At 43.6% G+C, this 19614-nt stretch overlaps 1 protein-coding gene across 1 annotated transcript; it reads right to left on the bottom strand.

The window, feature by feature from the left end:
• Positions 1-8942: 8942 nt before the first annotated feature.
• LOC101521553 (T-cell surface glycoprotein CD3 gamma chain) lies at positions 8943-17973 on the bottom strand. The gene is made up of 6 exons (XM_058663837.1): positions 17778-17973; positions 12422-12445; positions 11318-11542; positions 10559-10690; positions 9483-9526; positions 8943-9122 (listed from the first exon to the last, which is right to left on the bottom strand). Exons 1-6 carry the CDS (start codon positions 17830-17832, stop codon positions 9057-9059), a joined length of 546 nt encoding a protein of 181 aa, XP_058519820.1. The 5' UTR covers positions 17833-17973; the 3' UTR covers positions 8943-9056.
• Positions 17974-19614: the final 1641 nt, after the last annotated feature.

A 19614-nucleotide genomic window follows, 5' to 3' on the forward strand; every position in this document is an offset into this window, starting at 1 on the left:
TCCGCGCCGGAAGCAAGTCGTCTCCGCCTGCGCTGCCCTCACGGCGCACGCGCCAGTTGGCTGGAAGCCGACTTGGGGTTGGCCAAGCAGGGGCGGAAGTGCCCGGAACGGGTCTGGGGGATCCTATTGGGGCGGCTTTGGGGTTGTGGGTGGGAACTTGTGGGAGTGCGAGTCCTGATATCACGTTGTGGGCCCGGCCTCTGATCGCAGTCTCTGGATTTCTGCTTTCTATTTTTCCATGGGTCTTGTACTTTTCCAAGCCGCTTCTGTTACTCTTCACATTGATAATGATTGCAAGCATGGTTGGATTTTGGTACTCTATTCTTCAAGTCGACATTTTACAAGGTTATTCCAAGCGATACAAAGGTGACTGGAAGAGGCCTGCTTTTACAGAATTAAAAGCAGTGCACATGTAAGACAATTCATTGCATAACAGAAATACTAGCAAGTCATCTGTCTGATAAAGGATTGATACCCGGAGTATAGAAAGAACTCCCGTAATGTAACAATAGAGAAACCAAACAATCCGAGAACAGGCACAGGGGGCCAAGTGTTGTGGCCCAGTGATTACTAGTTGCTTGGGTCTCCTGGGTCCCTGTGGCTGAAGGCCTCGTGGAATCCTGCTGCACTTGTAGAGTTCCAGCTTCCAGCTTATGCATTGCCTGGTAGAGAACAATTTGGGACTGAAGTACTAGGGGTTGCTGCCACCCGCGTGGGAGACCTGGATGGAGTGATGGGCTCCTGGCTTTTGCAGGATTTGGGAAGTGGTATGTGTGTTTGAAGGATGGGGCAGAGTTTTTGTCTCTGTCCCAAATTAAAAAAAAAATCGTAAAAATCAGACATCATGACTTCACACTTACCATATTGCCTATTTCAAGCAAAAGAAAAGTGATTTCTTGAAGATGTGGGTAAAACTGATGAACCTTAAGGCTTTGATGATGGGAATGTCAAATCGTGTAGCCACTTGGGACAAAACAGTTTGGCAGTTTCTCTGAAACAGAAGCACAGTATCCAACTGTGATCCAGCAATTCTACTTGGTGGCAGATACCTGAAAGAACTGAAAACAGCAATTCACAGACACTACTGGATCAATATCCACAGGGACTACTCACTTTCACCAAAAGATAGACAACTGAGATGTTCATCAGTAAATGAGTGGATAAACAGCATATGGTATGTAAGTGTAGTTGGCTATCTTCCAGCCTTAAAAAAGGGAATGATGTTCTAGGGGAAACACGAGAAAGGATTGAAAAGAACAGCATGCATGGTCCTTGAAAATGTGACACCAGGTTACACAGGCGTAGTAGCTAATGTGTAGGTGCTTATATGTTTGGTACCTGGAATAGACAAGGCTAAGGAGAAAGCTAGTAGAATGGTTGGGAGTAATGGAAAAGGTACAGGGTTTAATGGGTACAGGGTCTCTGTGTAGGAAGATGGAGAAGTTCTGGAAGTAGTGGTGATGGCTACCCAACAGTGTGGATTACATAATACACTAAATAGTGCATTTTAAATAGCTAAAGTAGTCAGTAATATGTTGCAGAAAATTTGCAATACACACTTGCAAATGCACGGTGCTGTTTTTGAGTATCTGTCACTGTTCTGACTTTAACATAAAAGTCAGGTCTTCCTTCCTGCAACTTATAATGGGGGAAGAATGATGCAATTACATGGTATCTAAAATTAATGGGCACAAGGTGGGTCATTAAATAAACATTTCCTAAGTAGATAACTATCTGGTTTAAATTTGGTGAAGTATGTTAGATATTGAATTAATAACATTAATTCAAACATTTGAATGTACAAAACAAAACAACAAAATGCTAAAAGATTTAATGGAAGACCTTTTTAAAAAGACTGATCTTTGGGGCTGGCACCATGGTTTAGCAAGCTAATCTTCTGCCTGTGGCACTGACATCCCTTATGGAGACCACTTTGTGTCCTGGCTGCTCAACTTCTGATCTAGCTCCCTGCAGCAGGAATGGCTAAGTCTTTGGGCCCCTGAACCCACATGGGAGATTGGAAGATGCTCCTGGCTTCAGATTGGCTCAGCTCTGTCTCTCCTTCTTAGTAAAATCTGCCTTTTAAATAAAAATAAATAAATCTTTTTAAAAAGGATAATCTTTTAAAAAATAATTACCTTAAAAGAAGATTTATTTTACCTGAAAGTCAGAGTTAGGGAGATATTCCATCCATTGTTTCACTTCCCAAAATGCTATAATGGTAGAGCCTAGCTAGTCTAAAGCTGGGAGCTAGGAACGTTTGGCTGTCCCACATAGAACAGAGGCTCAGGACCTTTAGCCATCTTTCACTGCTCTCCCAGGCCATCAGCAGGGAGCTGGATTGGAAGTGAAACAGCTGGACTGTAACTGGTAGCTGTATAGGATGCCAGTGCCACAGACTGAGGCTTAGCTTGCTGTGCATCTGTGCCAGCCCCAAAAGGAACCATCTTAAAATGGGATAAAACCATTCTAAATATGAAACAATCTAGAAGCCACAGAAGACCAATTTATTCTACTATATGCAGACTTGTAAAATGTACATATAAAAACCAAACATAAGTAAAAAAATATATATATAACCAAATTTAAAGTAATATCACAAAAGGTCTAGTTTTCCAAATATTTAAGCAGCTGGTGCAAATCAATAAAATAAAAATATGACCAAAGGAGAGCAGCTTGCATTTTATGAAAAAGGAAAAACAAATGACTCACTCCCATGTTTAATAAAAAAGTAAACAAAATCATGCCAAATTGTCTTTTTAAAAAATTTTATTTTTATTTGAAAGATAGATTTCACTCCCCAGATGGCTGCAACACCTGGAGCTGAGCTGATCCAAAGCCAGGAGCCAGGAACTTATGAATCTCCCACATGGATGCAGGGACCCAAGGTCCTGAGGTCTCGAGCCATCCTCTGCTGCTTTTCTAGGCCACAAACAGGTAGCTGGGTTGAAAGTGGAGCAGCTGAGACTCAAACGAACATCCACATGGATGCTAGTGACAAAGATTTAGACTTAGCCTACCTTGCCATACTGTAAGCCCTGAGATGCCATTTAATTTAATTATTTAATTCTTATTTTATTTTAAAAAAGATTTTCCTTTTTTTTCGAAAGTCAGATTTACAGAGAGAAAGAGACACAGAAAGATCTTCCGTCTGCTGATTCACTTCCCCACGTGACCACAATGGCTAGAGCTGAGCTGATCTGAAGCCTGGAGACAGGAGGCAAGAGCTTCCTCTGGGTCTCCCACATGGGTGTAGAATCTTAAGGTTTTGGGCCATCATTTGCTGCTTTCCCCAGGCCATAAGCAGGGAGCTGGATAGGAAGTGGGGCAGCCAGACATGAACTGATCCCCATATGGGATCCCGGTGCATGCAAGGTAAGGATTTAGCTACTGAGCCATTGCACCAGGTCCCCTGAGATGCCATTTTAAACTTAGATTGGTACAGTTTGGGCCTGGCAGCATGGCCTAGTGGCTAAAATAAATCTTCAAAAATCTTTAAAAAAAAGATTGGTACAGTTAAAAAGTTTGTGTTGGGCATGTGGCACTGAGGTTAACTTGCCACTTAGGGTGTCTGCAGCCTACATAGGAATACCTAATTCAACTGTTGGCTACTGTTTTTCTGATCCAGCTTCCCCATTAATTAACACCCTGGGAAGCAGCAGATGATGGCTCAAGTACTTGGGTCCCTGTCACTCACATAGGCTCCTTGTGTGGGCCTTGCCTAGCCCTACCTGACTGTTGCAGGCATATGGAAAGTAAACCAAGAGAATTCTCTTTCATTGCCTTTCAAGTAAAATAAATTTTTAAAAAGATTTATTTTATTTTTATTGGAAAGTCAGATATACAGATAGGAGGAGAGACAGAGAGAAAGATCTTCCATCCGATGGTTCACTCCCCAGATGAGTGCAACGACTGGTGCTATGCTGATCCGAAGCCAGAATCCAGGAACTTCCTCCAGGTCTCCCATACGGATGCAGAGTCCCAAGGCTTTGGGCCATCCTCGACTGCCTTTCCAGGCCACAAGCAGGAAGCTGGATGGGAAGTGGAGCTGCTGGGATTAGAACCAGTGCCCATATGGGACCCTGGCACGTTCAAGGCAAGGACTCTAGCCACTGGGCCACGCCGCCGGGCCCAAGTAAAATAAATTTTAAAAATCTGGTAATAGGGGCAGAAATGAGGCAGTTAAGATGCGGTATGGGATGTCCACATTTCATATTCTGGTTCCTGAGTTTGAGTCTTGGCTCCCCGTTCCAGATGCCTGCTGATGTGCACTTTGGAAGGTCACAGGTGATGATGGCTCAAGGAGTGGGGGTCCCTGCCTTGGGAGACTGGGTTCAGTTTCAGCTCCTGGCTTCAGCCTGGCTCAGCCCTGGCTGTTGCAGGCATTTGATGAGTGAACCAGTGGATGGGAGCTATTATTGTTTGTCTCTTTCTTCCTTTCAAATAAATAAATCATTTTAATTTAAGTTTAATAATACACTATTGAAACATGTATGGTATAATAAACACGCTCACTTATTGTTATTGATAGTATATTAGTATAGCCTCTAAATTATAGTTTGTCAGTGTCAAATTACAAGTGCAAATGCATAATGGTCCAATGATTTCATTTATTTGTATTAATTACAAATGCAAATAAGCATGACCAAGATGACATTATTATAACTAGAAGTACAAAACTCCAAGAACTGTTTTAAAAAAACAGGAGCAAATTTTTGTGACTGAGAGCTTGGCAAAGATTTCTTGCATATGATACTTAAAAATAGAATATATGAAAAGGAACAAATGATAAAATAGACTTTGTCAAAATTCCATAGTTTTGTACTTCAGAAAAAGCAGTTAAGAAAGCTGAAAACAAGAATCACAGTCTGGTGGGAAATAGTTCCAAATTATATCATCTGATAAAGAAATTGCATCTAAAGTAAAGAACTTAACAATTCAATAGTGAGAAGACAAACAACCCGATTAAGACTTAAGCAAGATTTGAATAGAGACTTCAGTAAAGATATATGAGTAACTAAAAACACACACAAAAAGATGTTCAACATCATTAGTCATTAGGGAAATGCAAAGACAGACCATAATGAGATGCATTTTTACATCATTATATTCCAATAGATAGTAGCAAATCACTATATTTACATCACTGTATTCCAATAGATAGGGACAAATGTCAATAGGGAGCATAGAAAAAAGAGCCTTTATGCATTATGGGTGGGAATGTAAAATCATTCAGCCATTTGGAAAAGCAGTTTGGCAGTTTTTTTTTAAGTTGCACATACATTTACAATATGAACAAGCAATTCTTCACTCCTAAAAGAATGAATGTGTATTTTGTATGTTCATACAAAGACATTGAAAGTCTGTGATGAAATGGAATTAAAAGGTAAGTTCATATTGGTATACAAATTTTTGAAATCATATATAAAGTGATTTTCAAAAAGTTCATGGACAGGGTCTGTTGTTGAGCTGCAGTGAATTAAGGTACTGCCTGCAACACCAGTATCCTGCGTGGGTGTTAGTTTGTCGGCTGCTCCACTTCTTTTTTCAAGATTTGTTTATTTTTATTTCAAAGGAAGATTTTACAGAGGGAAGGAGAGATAGAGAAGGTCTTCCATCTGCTGGTTCACTCCCCAAATGGCCAGATCTGAGCTGATCCAAAACCAGGGACCAGCAGATTCTTCCAGGGCTCCCATGTAGTTGCAGGGTTCCAAGGTCTTGGGCCTTCTCGACTCCCCACCCCCCCCAGGCTATAGGCAAGGAGCTGGATAGGAAGTGGAATAGCCAGGACACAAACTGGTGCCCCTATGGGATGCTGGCACCACATAGTAGAGGATTAGTTTGCTGTGCCACTGTGCCAGCCCCTGGCTGCCCCACTTTAGATCCAGTTCCCTGCTAATGCACCAGGGATAGCAGCAGAAGATGGCCAAGTGCTTAGGCCCTGGCACCCATGTCAGAGGCCTGAATGGAGTTCCAGGCTCCTTGCTGTATCCTGACCCAGTCTTGGCTATTGTCAGTATTTGGGCAATGAGTTGGTAGATTGAAGATCTCTGTGTTTTCTTCTTTCCTTTTCTTTTTCAACTAAATACATCTTAAAAAAAGTTCATGGAAAATTTGTGTTACATAAAAACTGTGCATCAATTTTAAAGTTTTTTGCATTAAACTTACCTTTTGATTTTGCTTTTCCATGAACTTCATAAGAAAATATTTGGGTGAAAGTCAGAACATTAGAGGGGGCAGGGTAGTGAGAGATTGATTTTCCATTAGTACATTCCTGTTGGTACATCATTCCCCAATGGCTCTAACAGCTAGGGCTGGGCCAGGCTAATGCCAGACACTACTGACTCTCCCACGTGGTCAGCATAGATCCTAGTACTTGAGTCATTATCTGCGGCTTTCTCAGGTGCTTCAACCAGAAGTTGGGGTTGGAGCAGAGTAACCAGGACTCAAACTGATGTTCTAACAAGGGGTGCCAAACTAGCAGGAAGCAACTTAACAACATCTGCCCTGCCACAACCTTTTTTTTTTTTCTTAAGGGTTTATTTATTTTTACTTCAAAGTCGGAGTTAGAGAGGAAGGGAGGGACAGAGAAAAAGATCTTCCATATGTTGGTTCATTCCTCAAATGATTGCCATGGGCAGAACTGGATTGTCTTCTGTTGCTTCCCCAAGTGCATTAGCAGGGAGCTGGATTGGAAGTGGAGCAGCTGCGACTTGAATCATTGCTTGAGGGATGCTGGCTCCACAGGCTGAGGCTCTACCCACTGTTTCACAGTGTCAACCCTATTGGGAATGTTCTAAAGCTAGATTCTATCACTGGGTAATTTGACTAAGAATTATGAAAAAGAGGTAAAATTTTAAAAATATGAATGAATGTTATGATATATAAATTATATTTACTGTAATCATTTAAAATGTCTATACATTTATACAATGTCATTGTTACAGCAGAAGATTTAAATCACCATAAATTATTATTAGTAGATAATGACTGATGAATATGTTCAAGTGAGGGGCCTGTGTGACACAGTATGATATGCAGCTGTGGGTTTAGTGCAAGTCCTGGTAACTCCACTTCTGATCCAGCTCCTTGCTAATGTACCTGGGAAAGTGTATGTTGGAAAGTGAGGATGGTCCAAGTGCAAGTACCCATAGGAGTCTGCCACCTTCTTTGGAGAATGCTCTTTGCTTCAGTCAGATCCAGCTCCATTTGGGGGAGCTCCATTGAGGCCATTTGGGGAATGAAATGGTGGTATGGGGCTGGTGCAGTGGTTGTAGCAAGCTAATCCTGCACCTGCAGCATGAGTCTCAGTTGCTGTACTTCCAGTCTGGGCTCTATGCTTATGGCCTGGGAAGGCAGGATGGCTCAAGGCCTTGGATCTCTGCACTCACATGGGATGCCTGGAAAAAGCTTGTTCCGAGCTTCAGACTGGCCCAACTCTGGCCTTCACAACTATCTGGGCAGTAATCCAGTGGATGGAAGATCTCTCTTTACCTCTCTTTGTAACTTTCAAGTAAAATAAATATATATTTAAAAAATGGTGGTTAGAAAATCTTTCTCCTTCTCTGTATCTCTTTCACTCTGCTATGTCAATAAATACGTATTTTAAATGTTCAAGTGGGTCTCTATAATGTAATTGCTTAGAAAAGGAGTGGCTTATATACTTGTGTGAAATAATCTTCAGGTTTTACTAAGGGAAAAAAATGTAAGATGGACAGTTGATATCATTTGTGAATATGCTCTTGAGAATTTGCTCAGATGTGCTGAAAATGCTTCCAGAAAGATATGCAAAAAAGAAAAAAGTTTGCCTCTGGAGAGGGCAGCTGGATGGCTAGAGAAGGAGGTGGAGGGTGTGTATTTAAACCATATGAACTGTGACCTGTACCAAAATGCAGAAAAATGGAAACAAAACAATCATTCTAACTGGGGCTATTGGATCGCTTCCTTTTTCATGTACAAAATCTCCCAATAGGTGGCGCTCCCAAAACACTATTTGGTTTTGCTTCGCTTTTGCTATAGGGAAAACCCAAAATTTTCTCTGGTGGCCTTGCTTCTCCATTTGTCACCTCTGGGAGCCTTGAGTTTAAATTTAGGGATGAAGATATCTCTGCTCGGAGCTCTTTGGAATGCATTGCTTTGATTCTGTGAACTGGACTGAAGGGAGAACATCTAGATTGGGGAAAAGAAAATTGAAAATTGATTCAGAAAACCAAATCATACTTTCAGTACTTTCTGATTGAAATTTCCAATGGAGTAATTGAACTAGAACTTCTGATTGATTAATTTGTTGGTTAGTTGAAAAATGAATGTAGATCAGTGGTTCTTTTTTTTTTTTTAATTGGAAAGGCAGATATACAGAAGGGAGGAGAGACAGAAATATCTTCTGTCTGATGGTTCACTCCCCAAGTGGCTGCAATGGCTGGAGCTGAGCCAATCCAAAGCCAGGAGCCAGGAACTTCTTTCCGGGTCTGCCACGTGGGCGCAGGGTCTGAAAGCTTTGGGTCGTTCTCGACTGCATTCCCAGGCCACAGGCATGGAGCTGGATGGGAAGCGGGGCTGCCAGGATTAGAACCGGCACCCATATGGGATCTTGGCGCGTTCAAAGCCAGAACTTTAGCCACTACACTATTGTGCTGGGCCCAGATCAGTGGTTATTAAGTGAGGATGACTTTGCTCCCCAAAGGAAACTTAACAAGTCTGGACACAGTTTTTTGGTTGTCACACCTGGCAACCTGGTTAGACAGAAGGGAGAAATGCTGCTTCTACTCCTATAATGCTTCGGCATGAAGCATCAGTTAGCCTAAAACAGCATAGTGTGGACACCCGGAAACCCCAATACAGGTTAAGATTACTATTCAGTATCTCTAAGGCTTGCACACATATTCATACACACACATACATGCACACACAGACACAGACACACACACACACACACAACTATGATTCCTGTAACTGCTCGGGGAAGGCAGGTGGACTTGGCAGCAGCTTGGAGGACAGGCAGTGCCTACGAGCTTTCTCAGGAGATATGCTGAAGAAACCATCTACCTGATGCAAGCTCAGTGCTTCCTCATGTTGTTTGCTTGAAGGTGGCTGTATTGGTCATCTTCCCGATCCTTGAGGGGCTAAAAGCAACAGCATGGTCAAAAGCTCATTTTCCATTGTCTATTAATGAATTAATGAGATGATATTTATGGAATCTTTTTATAATGCAAGGTTTTAGTATGTGGACTTTTGGTCCCAGGGTGGGAAGACGGCAAGAATATGCATGCAGTCTCTGTATATAATTTCTTCATGGGTTCCTCCCACCTTTCTCTTACTTCATTCATTCTGCCCAAATGGCTAACCATCCCAGCTTCTCTTATGCTGTTAGTAATTTCTTACCTTTGAAGTGTTTTTCAAATTATTTGTGTCCACACCCCCAACAATCCCAAAGTTTTCTCCACTAATTGTAGCAAGATCTCCTTCAGACCTCATTCTCTTACCTGATAGAGCTGGTCATTGGGCAACAGAGTCTGCTTATCTGAAGCTGCACAAACAAAGACAAAAAGCCACACATATACAAGAAAGAATGGGTAATACTTTGGGTTATAGGTATGTAAAACAATACTAAGTAGTAATAAGAATCATGTCCACACAAGAACATTGATGGGTCTTTCAAGCATATTGTTGAGAAGAAGCCATACAGAAGAATATTTGGTGCATGTATCCTCTTACATGAAAAATAAAAACAGCCAGCTCATTCTCTATTGTTTGAAGTCATGAGAGTGTTCATCCTTGGGGGTGCATGGTGGCTGAAAGTGAGCACAGGTGAGGCTCCGAGGGGGCTGGACATAGTTTCTTTCTGGACCTGCGTGCTGAATATGTGAGTGCATTTGCTTTGTTAAATTGTTTTTGGAACTTTGTGAGTCACCTTTCTGTACCTGGATTTGCTGCAACAGTTTTCTTTATTTAAGGGGGATGGGGAAATGAAGGGGAGAATCCTTGTACCTATGGAACTGTATCATAAAAAAAAATAATCAATGTTGTTTGAGAGAGATAGAGAGATTGAGAGAGAATCTTCCATCTCCTGATTTGCTGGTCCATTTTCCAAATGGCTACAATCACCAGAGTTGGCCTGATTCAAAGCCAGGAGCCAGAAGCTCCTTCCAGGTCTCTCATATGGATGCAGGGGCCCATACACTTGGGTCACACCCTACTGCTTCCCCAGGCCATTATATGATGGAGCTGGACTGGAAGTGGAGCAGCTGTTTCTTAAACTGATGTTCATGTGGGGTGCCAGCACCTTAGGTGGCAGCTTTATCCTATATATTACAGTGCTGGCCCCTCAACAGTTTTTTAAAAATGCAGAGACACCTGGACATTGAGATGGGTAAATAAGCTGTGATCACATGTGCTTTTCCTCCTGCCCCATTTGAGGCAGAGCCTTATTCAACCACGCACAGTATCAGCACCTGCCAACTCAGTCTCTTCTACCAGGACTGTTTCGATAGAAAGGAAGCTGAGGATCTCAAGTGGTCCAATTTGTCATCTAAGAACACATTTTTTTCTTTTTCTTTACCTCTTGACTGGCGCACTCCATCTTGTCCAGCGATGAAGTAGACCCCAACAGCCAGGAAGAAAATGCTAACAATTTCAGCAAAGAGAAAGCCCGAAACAGTGCCTGCGTTTAGCTCGATGCAGTTCTGACACACTGTAGGGAAAAGGAGAGGTTAAATCTCCTTGGGGGTGTGAAGATTGGGTTTCCTGGATTTTTTTTTTCCCTCCTGCCTACCAGCAATAATACCTGTGTCTAAGGCAGCAGTTTACTCTTTCTGTGGGCGGCATTGGCAAGAGAATATTGTTGGAAAGAGGACTCATGGCTTCTTTGATGTTCTCCCACCCTGCTCCAGTTGTCCTGGGGGAGCCCATGTGGTCTTATTATTAGAAACTGTGCATTAAAAGGAAGACCATATTCCCTTCTCTGTGCTCAGCTGCCTTCTACTCCTTACTGCTGCCCTCTTGCAATTTCCCCTACCTCTCTGCTCCACCCACTGTGCCTCCTGCTGCCCCAATTCAGTTCATAGGAGTTACAGAATTACTCCAATCCAAGGAACCCACCTGAAGGTAATCAAGGTTTTATGGTACTGGCTATACTTTTTGAAGAAGCTGTGGGATCTGTATTACTGTTTTTTTTTTTAAAAAGGGGGCAAATTGAGGGTAAGAGCACCTGGCGAAAACACCACTGCGTAGCTGGCATCTATTTCCGCCTTCACCTTGGACTGTAAGCCCACAGATACTGCTTCATTTTGTAACAAACAAACCAAAAGAGATCACATACTTCTAAAATATACTTGAAGTGTTGCTGTGGTTTTCTGGGATCCTTGACATGAATATATCCCTCGAGGATCCTTGGTACTACTTCCCAGATTCCATGTATTTTTGTCTGTATTTAGGGAATTCAGTTCCTTCCCATCTTTTAACCAGAGGATATCTGTGCCTGGCAGTTTACAAGTCAGAAGTACTGAGCCATCGTCTCGCGTATCATTCAAATCTATGAAAAGATCTGAAAAAGGAAAAGCCATGGTTCTTTTTACAGATTTTGCCTGTGAGAGTCTCCCTGCCCCAAAGAGCCAAAAGAAGACATCAGCACTTGTGGGGATCTTGTTAGCTCCCCAGGTTCTGTTCAGCAGGTGTGGGCAGGGAAGATTCTACATTTCTAATGTGCTGTTGGGTGAAGCCCAAGCTGTTGGTCCAGGACTCACACTTGAAATGTTTTGCTATTAGGGTGCTACTTCTGCAAGGATGAGGCAGTGAGCTAAACAGGAAAACTGCCCACAGCAGGTCCTGGTGTTGTGGTCTAGTGTTTTTGCTAAGTATTTATTTTCCAGGTTCTTGTCTCTTGCTTAAAAAGCATTTTAAGCACAGACACAGCTTAAGCAAGTGGTAAAGTTTATTCAAAGGGTGGGGAATACAGACATACGTGGGCCATGTTCAGAGAGCATGCCAGAAAGGGAAAGGATAAGGAAGAATGCTTATCCACAAGAAGGAAGAGAACAAGCAGTTATGAGGCATGTGACCAAGAGAGATTCCCAGCCCCGCCCCCATCATGGGCTTTTTATGAGATCTTGAGAGGGAAGTGGTTACACAACAATGCAACACCATCCCCATCAGGTTCCAGGTGATGATAGGTGAGCATCATTTGACTCACACGTTGGCAGAAAGGATTACATAGGTGGGGAAGGTGTGGCTTCCAAATGTGACCCTGAACTAGTTGCTTGCCTAGATCATATTACTGGCAGGCCATTGCTTTGATTGACCACAGGAACACCACCTGTCACCCCATTTTCTCTGAACTGCTTGTTCTGATAGGACTAATTTTGTGGAAATTGTGTATTTCCATAAATATCCTTGGGGCCCAAGGGTTCAAAGCCATTGTTCCTACCTTTGACTTGTATGGCCATAGTACCTGTAGAGACAGAACAGAGACAGAGGATCAGATGGACCTGGAGTTGTTCAGAGGCCTTGAAGGGCCTTTACAGTCACCTGAGACTAAGGTCAAGAGAAATCCTAGGACCCGGCGTGATAGCTTAATGGTTAAGGTCCTTGCCTTGAATGTACCAAGATCCCATATGGGCACCGGTTCTAATCCCAGCAGCTCCACTTCCCATCCAGCTCCCTGCTTGTGGCCTGGGAATGCAGTCGAGGACGACCCAAAGCCTTGGGACCCTGCACCCGCGTGGGAGACCCGGAAAGAAGCTCCTGGCTCCTGGCTTTGGATTGGCGCAGCACCGGCCGTTGTAGTCACTTGGGGAGTGAACCATTGGACGGAAAATCTTCCTCTCTGTCTCTCCTGCTCTCTGTACATCCACCTTTCCAATAAAATAAATAAATCTTAAAAAGAAAAAAAAGGAAACTGGGCCTGGCAGCGTGGCCTAGTGGCTAAAGTCCTCGCCTTGAACGCGCCGGGATCCCATATTGGTGCCGGTTCTAATCCCAGCAGCTCCACTTTCCATCCAGCTCCCTACTTGTGGCCTGGGAAAGCAGTCGAGGACGGCCCAAGGCTTTGGGACCCTGCACCCGCGTGGGAGACCAGGAAGAGGTTCCTGGTTCCCGGCTTTGGATTGGCACAGCACCGGCCGTTGTAGTCACTTGGGGAGTGAATCATCAGATGGAAGATCTTCCTCTCTGTCTCTCCTCTCTGTATATCTGACTTTGTAATAAAGATAAATAAATCTTTTTAATAAAAGAAATTTTATAAAAAAAAAAGAGAGAAATCCTAGTCCGTGGACCTGACGGTCTATATAGCACTTTCCTTAGTCTATACAAAATTTCTCCTGTGATAACAAAGGCTTTGTTTGGCCGTTTTCCTAGGTTCCTGGCAAGGAGTTTCTAAGCCATTATAATTTCACAAATGAGTGACTTTGTTAATCATGTGGATTGTTGGACTACCCCTAAGTGTGTACTAAGGAGATGGCTCAAGATGAGGTTGGTTAAAACCAAACTTTATAGCTAGAGGATCAGGGATTTGAAGTCAGTATTAACAGTCTGGGGAGGAAGAAGTGCGGTTGGGCTTAGTCAAGCAGCCAATGTCCAATCAATCCTGCCAATGTAATGATACTTCAATAAAACTTTCATGGGGCTTCCTGGTTGGTGGACACATTAAGGTGCTGGGAGGGCCCTGTGTGCTGATTCCACAGGGAAGTGCTGTGTTTAGGACCCTCCCGGACCCTGCTTTATGGTTTGTCCTGATTTCATACTTTTTATTTTAATTTTTTTTTTTTTTTTTTTTTACAAAAGATTTACTTACTTATTTTAGAAGTCAGAGTTACGGAGAGCGGGGAATAGGGATGAAGGGAGGGGCAAAGAGAGAGACTGAGAGAAAGATCTTTCATCCACTGGTTTACTTCCCAGATGGCCAAAACATCCAGTTATGGGCCAGGCCAAATTCAGGAGCCAGGAGACTACCAGGTCTCCTGTGTCAGTGACAGGGACCCAAACATTTAAGCCATCTTCTGCTGCTTTTTGTAGACCATTAACAGGGAGGTAGATTGGAAACAGAGCAGCTAGGATATGAATCAGCGCCCATATGGGAGGCTGATATCTCAGGGAGCAGCTTTACCCAGGATGCCAATATACTAGCCAACCCCCAAGTTCATTCTTCAAAGTAAAATTGTGATAGTAAAAATGTTTTCCTGAGGTTTTTGAGCCATTCTAGTAAACTATCAAACATGAGAGGGTCATGAGAAGTATAGTAATCTAGAGATGGCTGTTCTTGTGCCTGGCATTTACAGTAAGGACAGTCTTGTTGGGGATCATCCTTTGCCCTGTGGGGTCTGACAACTCTGAAGACTTCATTTTTCAGAATTACACTGCAGTATACATATGGGCATTGCCCACGCAAACCAGAAAGATTTGCTCTTTTAGCAGTTGAAGCTCCAGCAAAGAGTGGGTATACTCCCACCAAAGCCTTTCACACTTTTAGAAACCACTTATTTGAGGGGCTGACATTACAGTGGGTTAAGCTACTGCTTGTGATGCTAATATCCTATATTGGAGTGACAGTTCAAGTCTCAGCTGCTCTGCTTCTGATCCAGCTTCTTGCTAATGTATTTGGGGAAAGTAGTAAAAGATGGTCCAAGCTCTTACTCTCCTGCTGCCCCTGTGGGAAATCATGGTGTCTGGCTTTAACTTCAGCCTGGCCCAGACCTGGCTGCTGTGGTCATTTGTGGAGATGAAATATTTCTCTGTTGAATAATATTTTATGGAATATTTCTCTCCTTCAGTCATTATCTGCTGCCTTCCAGGATTCATTGGTAGGAAGTCAAATAAAAATAAGAGGCAGCATTCTTTTTTTAAAAAGATTTATTTATTTATTTATTTATTTATTTATTTATTTATTTATTTTATTGGAAAGTCAGATTTACAGAGAAGGAGAGATAGAAAGATTTTCCATCTGTTGGTTCACGCCCCAAGTGGCCGCAATGGCCGGAGCTGAGCTGATAGGAAATCAGAAATCAAGAACTTCTTTTGGGTATCTCATGCAGATGCAGGGTCCTAAGGCTTTGGGCCATCCTCTGTTGCTTTCCCAGGCCACAGGCAGGGAGCTGGAAAGGAAATGGAGCAGCCGGGACACGAACCTGTGCGCATGTGGGATCCCAGCAGATGTAAGGCAAGGACTTTAGCCACTAAAGCTATTACACCAGGCCCGAGGAGGCAGCATTCTAATTGACACCCCAATATAGGATGCAGAATTCCAGGTGGCAACTTAACTCTCTGTGTCACAATGTCTGCCCTAAAGCCTGTTAGAGATGAGCTCCTTCCAAAATCTTCAGTGCTGGTCATCATTTCTTACAGAAACCCTGTAGGTCCCAGCAAGAGCTAGCAATTCAATCAATGCTCAAATTGGCCTCCAAACTCAGAGTAGTAGAGTTGTGTAGTAGAAATACTATCTAGAGGGGCTGCAACTGTGGCTCAACAAGCTAATCCTCCACCTGCCAACACCAGTATCCCATATGGGTACTGGTTCATGTCTCAGCTGCTCCACTTCAGATCCAGCTCCCTGCTTGTGGCCTGGGAAGATAGTGGAGGATGGATCAAATCCTTGAGTACCTGCACCCATGTAGGAGACCTGAAAAAGACTTCTGGCTCCTGGCTTTGGATTGGTTCTGCTGTGGTAGTTCTAACCGCTTGGGGTGTGAACTATAGTGGATGAAGATCTCTCTCTGACTCTCATTCCCTGTAAACCTGCCTTTCAAATAAAAAAAAAAATCTTAAAAAAAAATACTACCTAGCACTGGAATTCAATTCAGTTGCACTTATTCCAAACATGTATTAAGCTCTATTATGACCTATTGTGTGTGAGCATCCACTGTGAAGTAAAAGGGTGGTGATGTGAAAAATGAGATGCTGTTGTTGAAGAGTTTATGACAAAGTGCCTGGGCCTTCAGGAAGAGTAGAAATTCACAGAGAGTTGTTCTGAGCAGAATGAATAACCAAGCAGAGGAACATATTTGAGAAAGGATAAGGGAGGTAATGTGGCTATAGGTAAAGGATGTGGTAGGAGAGGCAGGCATGGGTCAACAGATGCAGGAAATGAAAGGGGTCAACTGTCTTAGAACTTGTGCAGTGCTCAACTTTTATGGATGGTAGCCAGAACATGGTAGGAGCTTCGTATCTGTCGAATGAATGTGTAAGTGAAGGAATGAGTAAATAAGGGTGGAAAACCAAAACTGACAACAGTTAAATTTTTTTTTTGATTTAGCTATTTTTAATTGGAAAGGCAGATTTACAGATAGAAGGGGAGGCAGAGAGAGATCTTTTATCTGTTGGTTTGTTCCCCAAAAGACTGCAATGGCCATAATTGAGCCAATCTGAAGCCAGGAGCCAAAAGTTTCTTCTGGGTCTCCCATGCAGGTCCCAAGGCTTTGTTCCATCCTCTGTTGCTTTCCCAGGCCACAAGCAGGGAGCTGAATGGGAAGTGGAGCAGCTGGGACATGAACTGGCACACATATGGGATCCCAGTGCTTGGAGCCAATCATGCCATTGTGCCAGGCCCCACAGTTAAATTTTTTTAGATGTCGGACTTATGGCTAATTATGAAGGACTGTATTGTTGTGGTGATATAGGGAAGATCAGTTGGGCAGTGGGAATTTGGGGAAGGGGTAGGGAAATCTCAGACCCTATGGAATTGTACCATAAAAATAAAAAATGAATTTTAAAAGTTTTAAAAATAAACGGGGAATGGGAGGAGAGAGAGAAAGAGTTTTCATTTATTGGTTTACTCCCCAAATGACCCCAACAGCCATGTCTTGACCATGCTAAAGCCAGAAGCCAGGAACACTGAACTTCATGCTGGTTTCCCACTTGAGTGGCAGGGACTCAAGTATTTGAGCCATCATCTGCTGCCTTCCCAGGCACATTAGCAGGAAGGCTGTTTTCAGAAAAGTAGAGCAGCCAGAACTTGAACCAGCACTCCCCATATTGGATGCACAGGGTGACTTAACTTGCTGCCCACCCCTTACCCCTGGTTGTAGGCATTGTAAAGTGAACCACCTGTTGGGAGTGCTGCCTTCTAGTCTGTTTCTCTGCTTCTCAAAAAAAAAAAAAAGGTGGTGTTCTTACAATTCCACCCTCAGTCCCATCTTCCTCACATTCCACATAGTGCTTGCAGTATTTGAACGACTTCATAAGTTTAGCCTGCTCAGACTCTAGGCATCAACCCATCCCATCTACTTCCTGTTGGATATTTCCAACTGAGTATTCACCCTGTACTGTGCCCTACACTCAATCTGATGTCAAAACTTGTTTCTTTAATTAGACAGTGAGCTCATGAGAGCAGCAGCTTTTTATTTGCTTTTATATCCCCCTTGACCATCACATATTAGGACCTTACCTGTATCTGCTGAGCCAATTAAGCCACTGGCCAAGCAAGTGAATGACCGTTTCAGAGTCTACTGTTACCTTCAGCTCTGCAATGGGAACGCACACTTCTTCCTTCCAGTTTCCTGACTTCATGCCCTTTTGGGCTTCATCAAAGCCTAAGATGGGGTGGCAGGGTCTTTTCTCTGGCTGAAGTCCTCTATTTTGATTTCTCTAGACAGCAGGACCTTATCTCCTCTATGAGACACCACAGTTCTCTGACTCGGCATAGTAAAAGCCTCCATTTTTGCCCTTGCTTCCTTGAACCCTAAGATGGCGGTTGAAGTAGCTCAAGACTGAGGAGCCCGATACTTCTGGCCAGTGATGACTTTTTCCTTTCAGTCCTTCCCAGGCTGCCAGACCCCCTCGCAGGCCCTTACCTTGAAGAAGAAAAACAGTCACGATGAGGGCAGCTAGACCCTTCTGCTGCTCCATGTCAGCCTCGGTTCTTCTGCCCAAGTGCAGCACAGCCCTTAGCCGCCAGCCAGCCTGTGCAGCAGCTAGAGCAGCTCCACCCAGCCCCCTGCAGGTGGAGGCCTGTATGTGAAGGCCAAGGCCCACAGCCTCACCCGCCGCTTCAAGTGTGGGCAGCAGGGGCCTCAGCAGGGCTGCAGGTGCAGATGTCTCTTGCTTTTCCGTTAACAATGGCAGGTGGAGGTGGTGGGGAAGAAGCGGGAGGGTTCTGGATTCTTACTCAGAGACTCTTGCTTGCATCGAGAGCAGCTTTGATGCTGAGAGAGAGCTGACCTTGGGCCTCTTCTGTTCATGACATTAACGGTCTACCTCCTGTTGCTGCTTACTGCTAGTGGTTCTTAAACTAAGGCGTCCAGGCATTTGGGGCTGGAGCTTTGAAGGAAAACCCGCCTCAGTCCAGGCTTTCAAACAGTTTTTTTTTTTTTTTTAAGGACTAATTTAAAAGCAGAGCAACAGAAACAGAGAGACATAGAGAGGTCTTTCATCCACTGATGATTGCAATAGCTAGGGCTAGCCACGTCAAAGTGAGAAGCCAGGAACTCCATTTGGGTCTCCCACATGGGTGCAGAGACTCAAGCATTTAGACAATCTTCTGCTGCTTTCCCAGGCACATTAGCAGGAACCTGTATAAGAAATTGATCAGTTGGGGCTGGTGCAATGATTCTTCTGGCTAATGCTCTACCTGCAGGTTCCAGCATCCCATATGGATGCCAGTTTGTGTCCTGGCTGCTTCCACCTCCCAAGCTCCCCACTTGTGGCCTGGGAAAGCAGTCAAGGATGGCCTGAAGCCTTGGGACTCTGCACTTGCATTGGAGACCCCTCAGATGGGCTCAGCTCTGACTGTTACTGCCATTTGGGGAGTGAATCAACAGATGGAAGATTTTTCTGTTTCTCCTCTCTGTGAAATCTGACTTTCCAATGAAAATAAATAAATCTAAAAAATAAATAAATAAAGCAAAACAATAAGCTGAGCAGCTGAACCTCCAAGCAGCACTTTAATATAGGTCCCGGTGTCACAAGTGGTGGCTTATCATATTGCACCACACTACCAGGATTTTTTTTTTTTTCACTGTCCTTTTGAGATCATCAAAGAGGTACCCTGTCTAGGAAGGGTATATCCCACAAGACAGGCCAGTGCATGTCTGGGGGCCAGGCTAGGTTCCAGTCTTCAGATTCTTAGGTCTCCATTCTCTTTGCTGTCTAGATAGTGAGGTCACACAAAGTAGCAGGATTCTTGCTATGCTGCAGGACAGACATGCTGTGTGCTCAGGGATACATACTCTAACTGTGTAACACGAGGAGCTTGGGCTCCCCAGTGCCCCCATGAGGAAAATCCTTGTTTTTTAGGAGAGGCATAAGTCTGCCTCTAAGTCAATAACACACAGACACACACACACACACACACACACACATCAAAGATTTGTTTGTTTCAAAGGCAGAATGAGAGTAAGTAAGAGATCTTTCCTTTGCGTTCACTCCCCAAATGCCCACAGCAACAGGTAGGGAGTCAGATCAAAGCCAGGATCCAGAAACTCCATCCAGGTTTCCCTTGGAAGTGACCCAAACACTGAACTGTTTTTTGCTGTCTCCCAGGATGCATTAGCAGAAAGTTGAATTGGAAGTGGGTAGCTGGGACTTGAATCAGACTCTCCAAAATGAGATGTGGGCATGCCACGATATGTGTTCTAAAGTTATATTGTTAATGATAACTACATCATTTTTAAAAATTACTTATTTGAAAGA

This window comes from Ochotona princeps, chromosome 4 (assembly GCF_030435755.1).
Source record: "Ochotona princeps isolate mOchPri1 chromosome 4, mOchPri1.hap1, whole genome shotgun sequence".
NCBI classification, from domain to species: Eukaryota; Metazoa; Chordata; class Mammalia; order Lagomorpha; family Ochotonidae; genus Ochotona; species Ochotona princeps.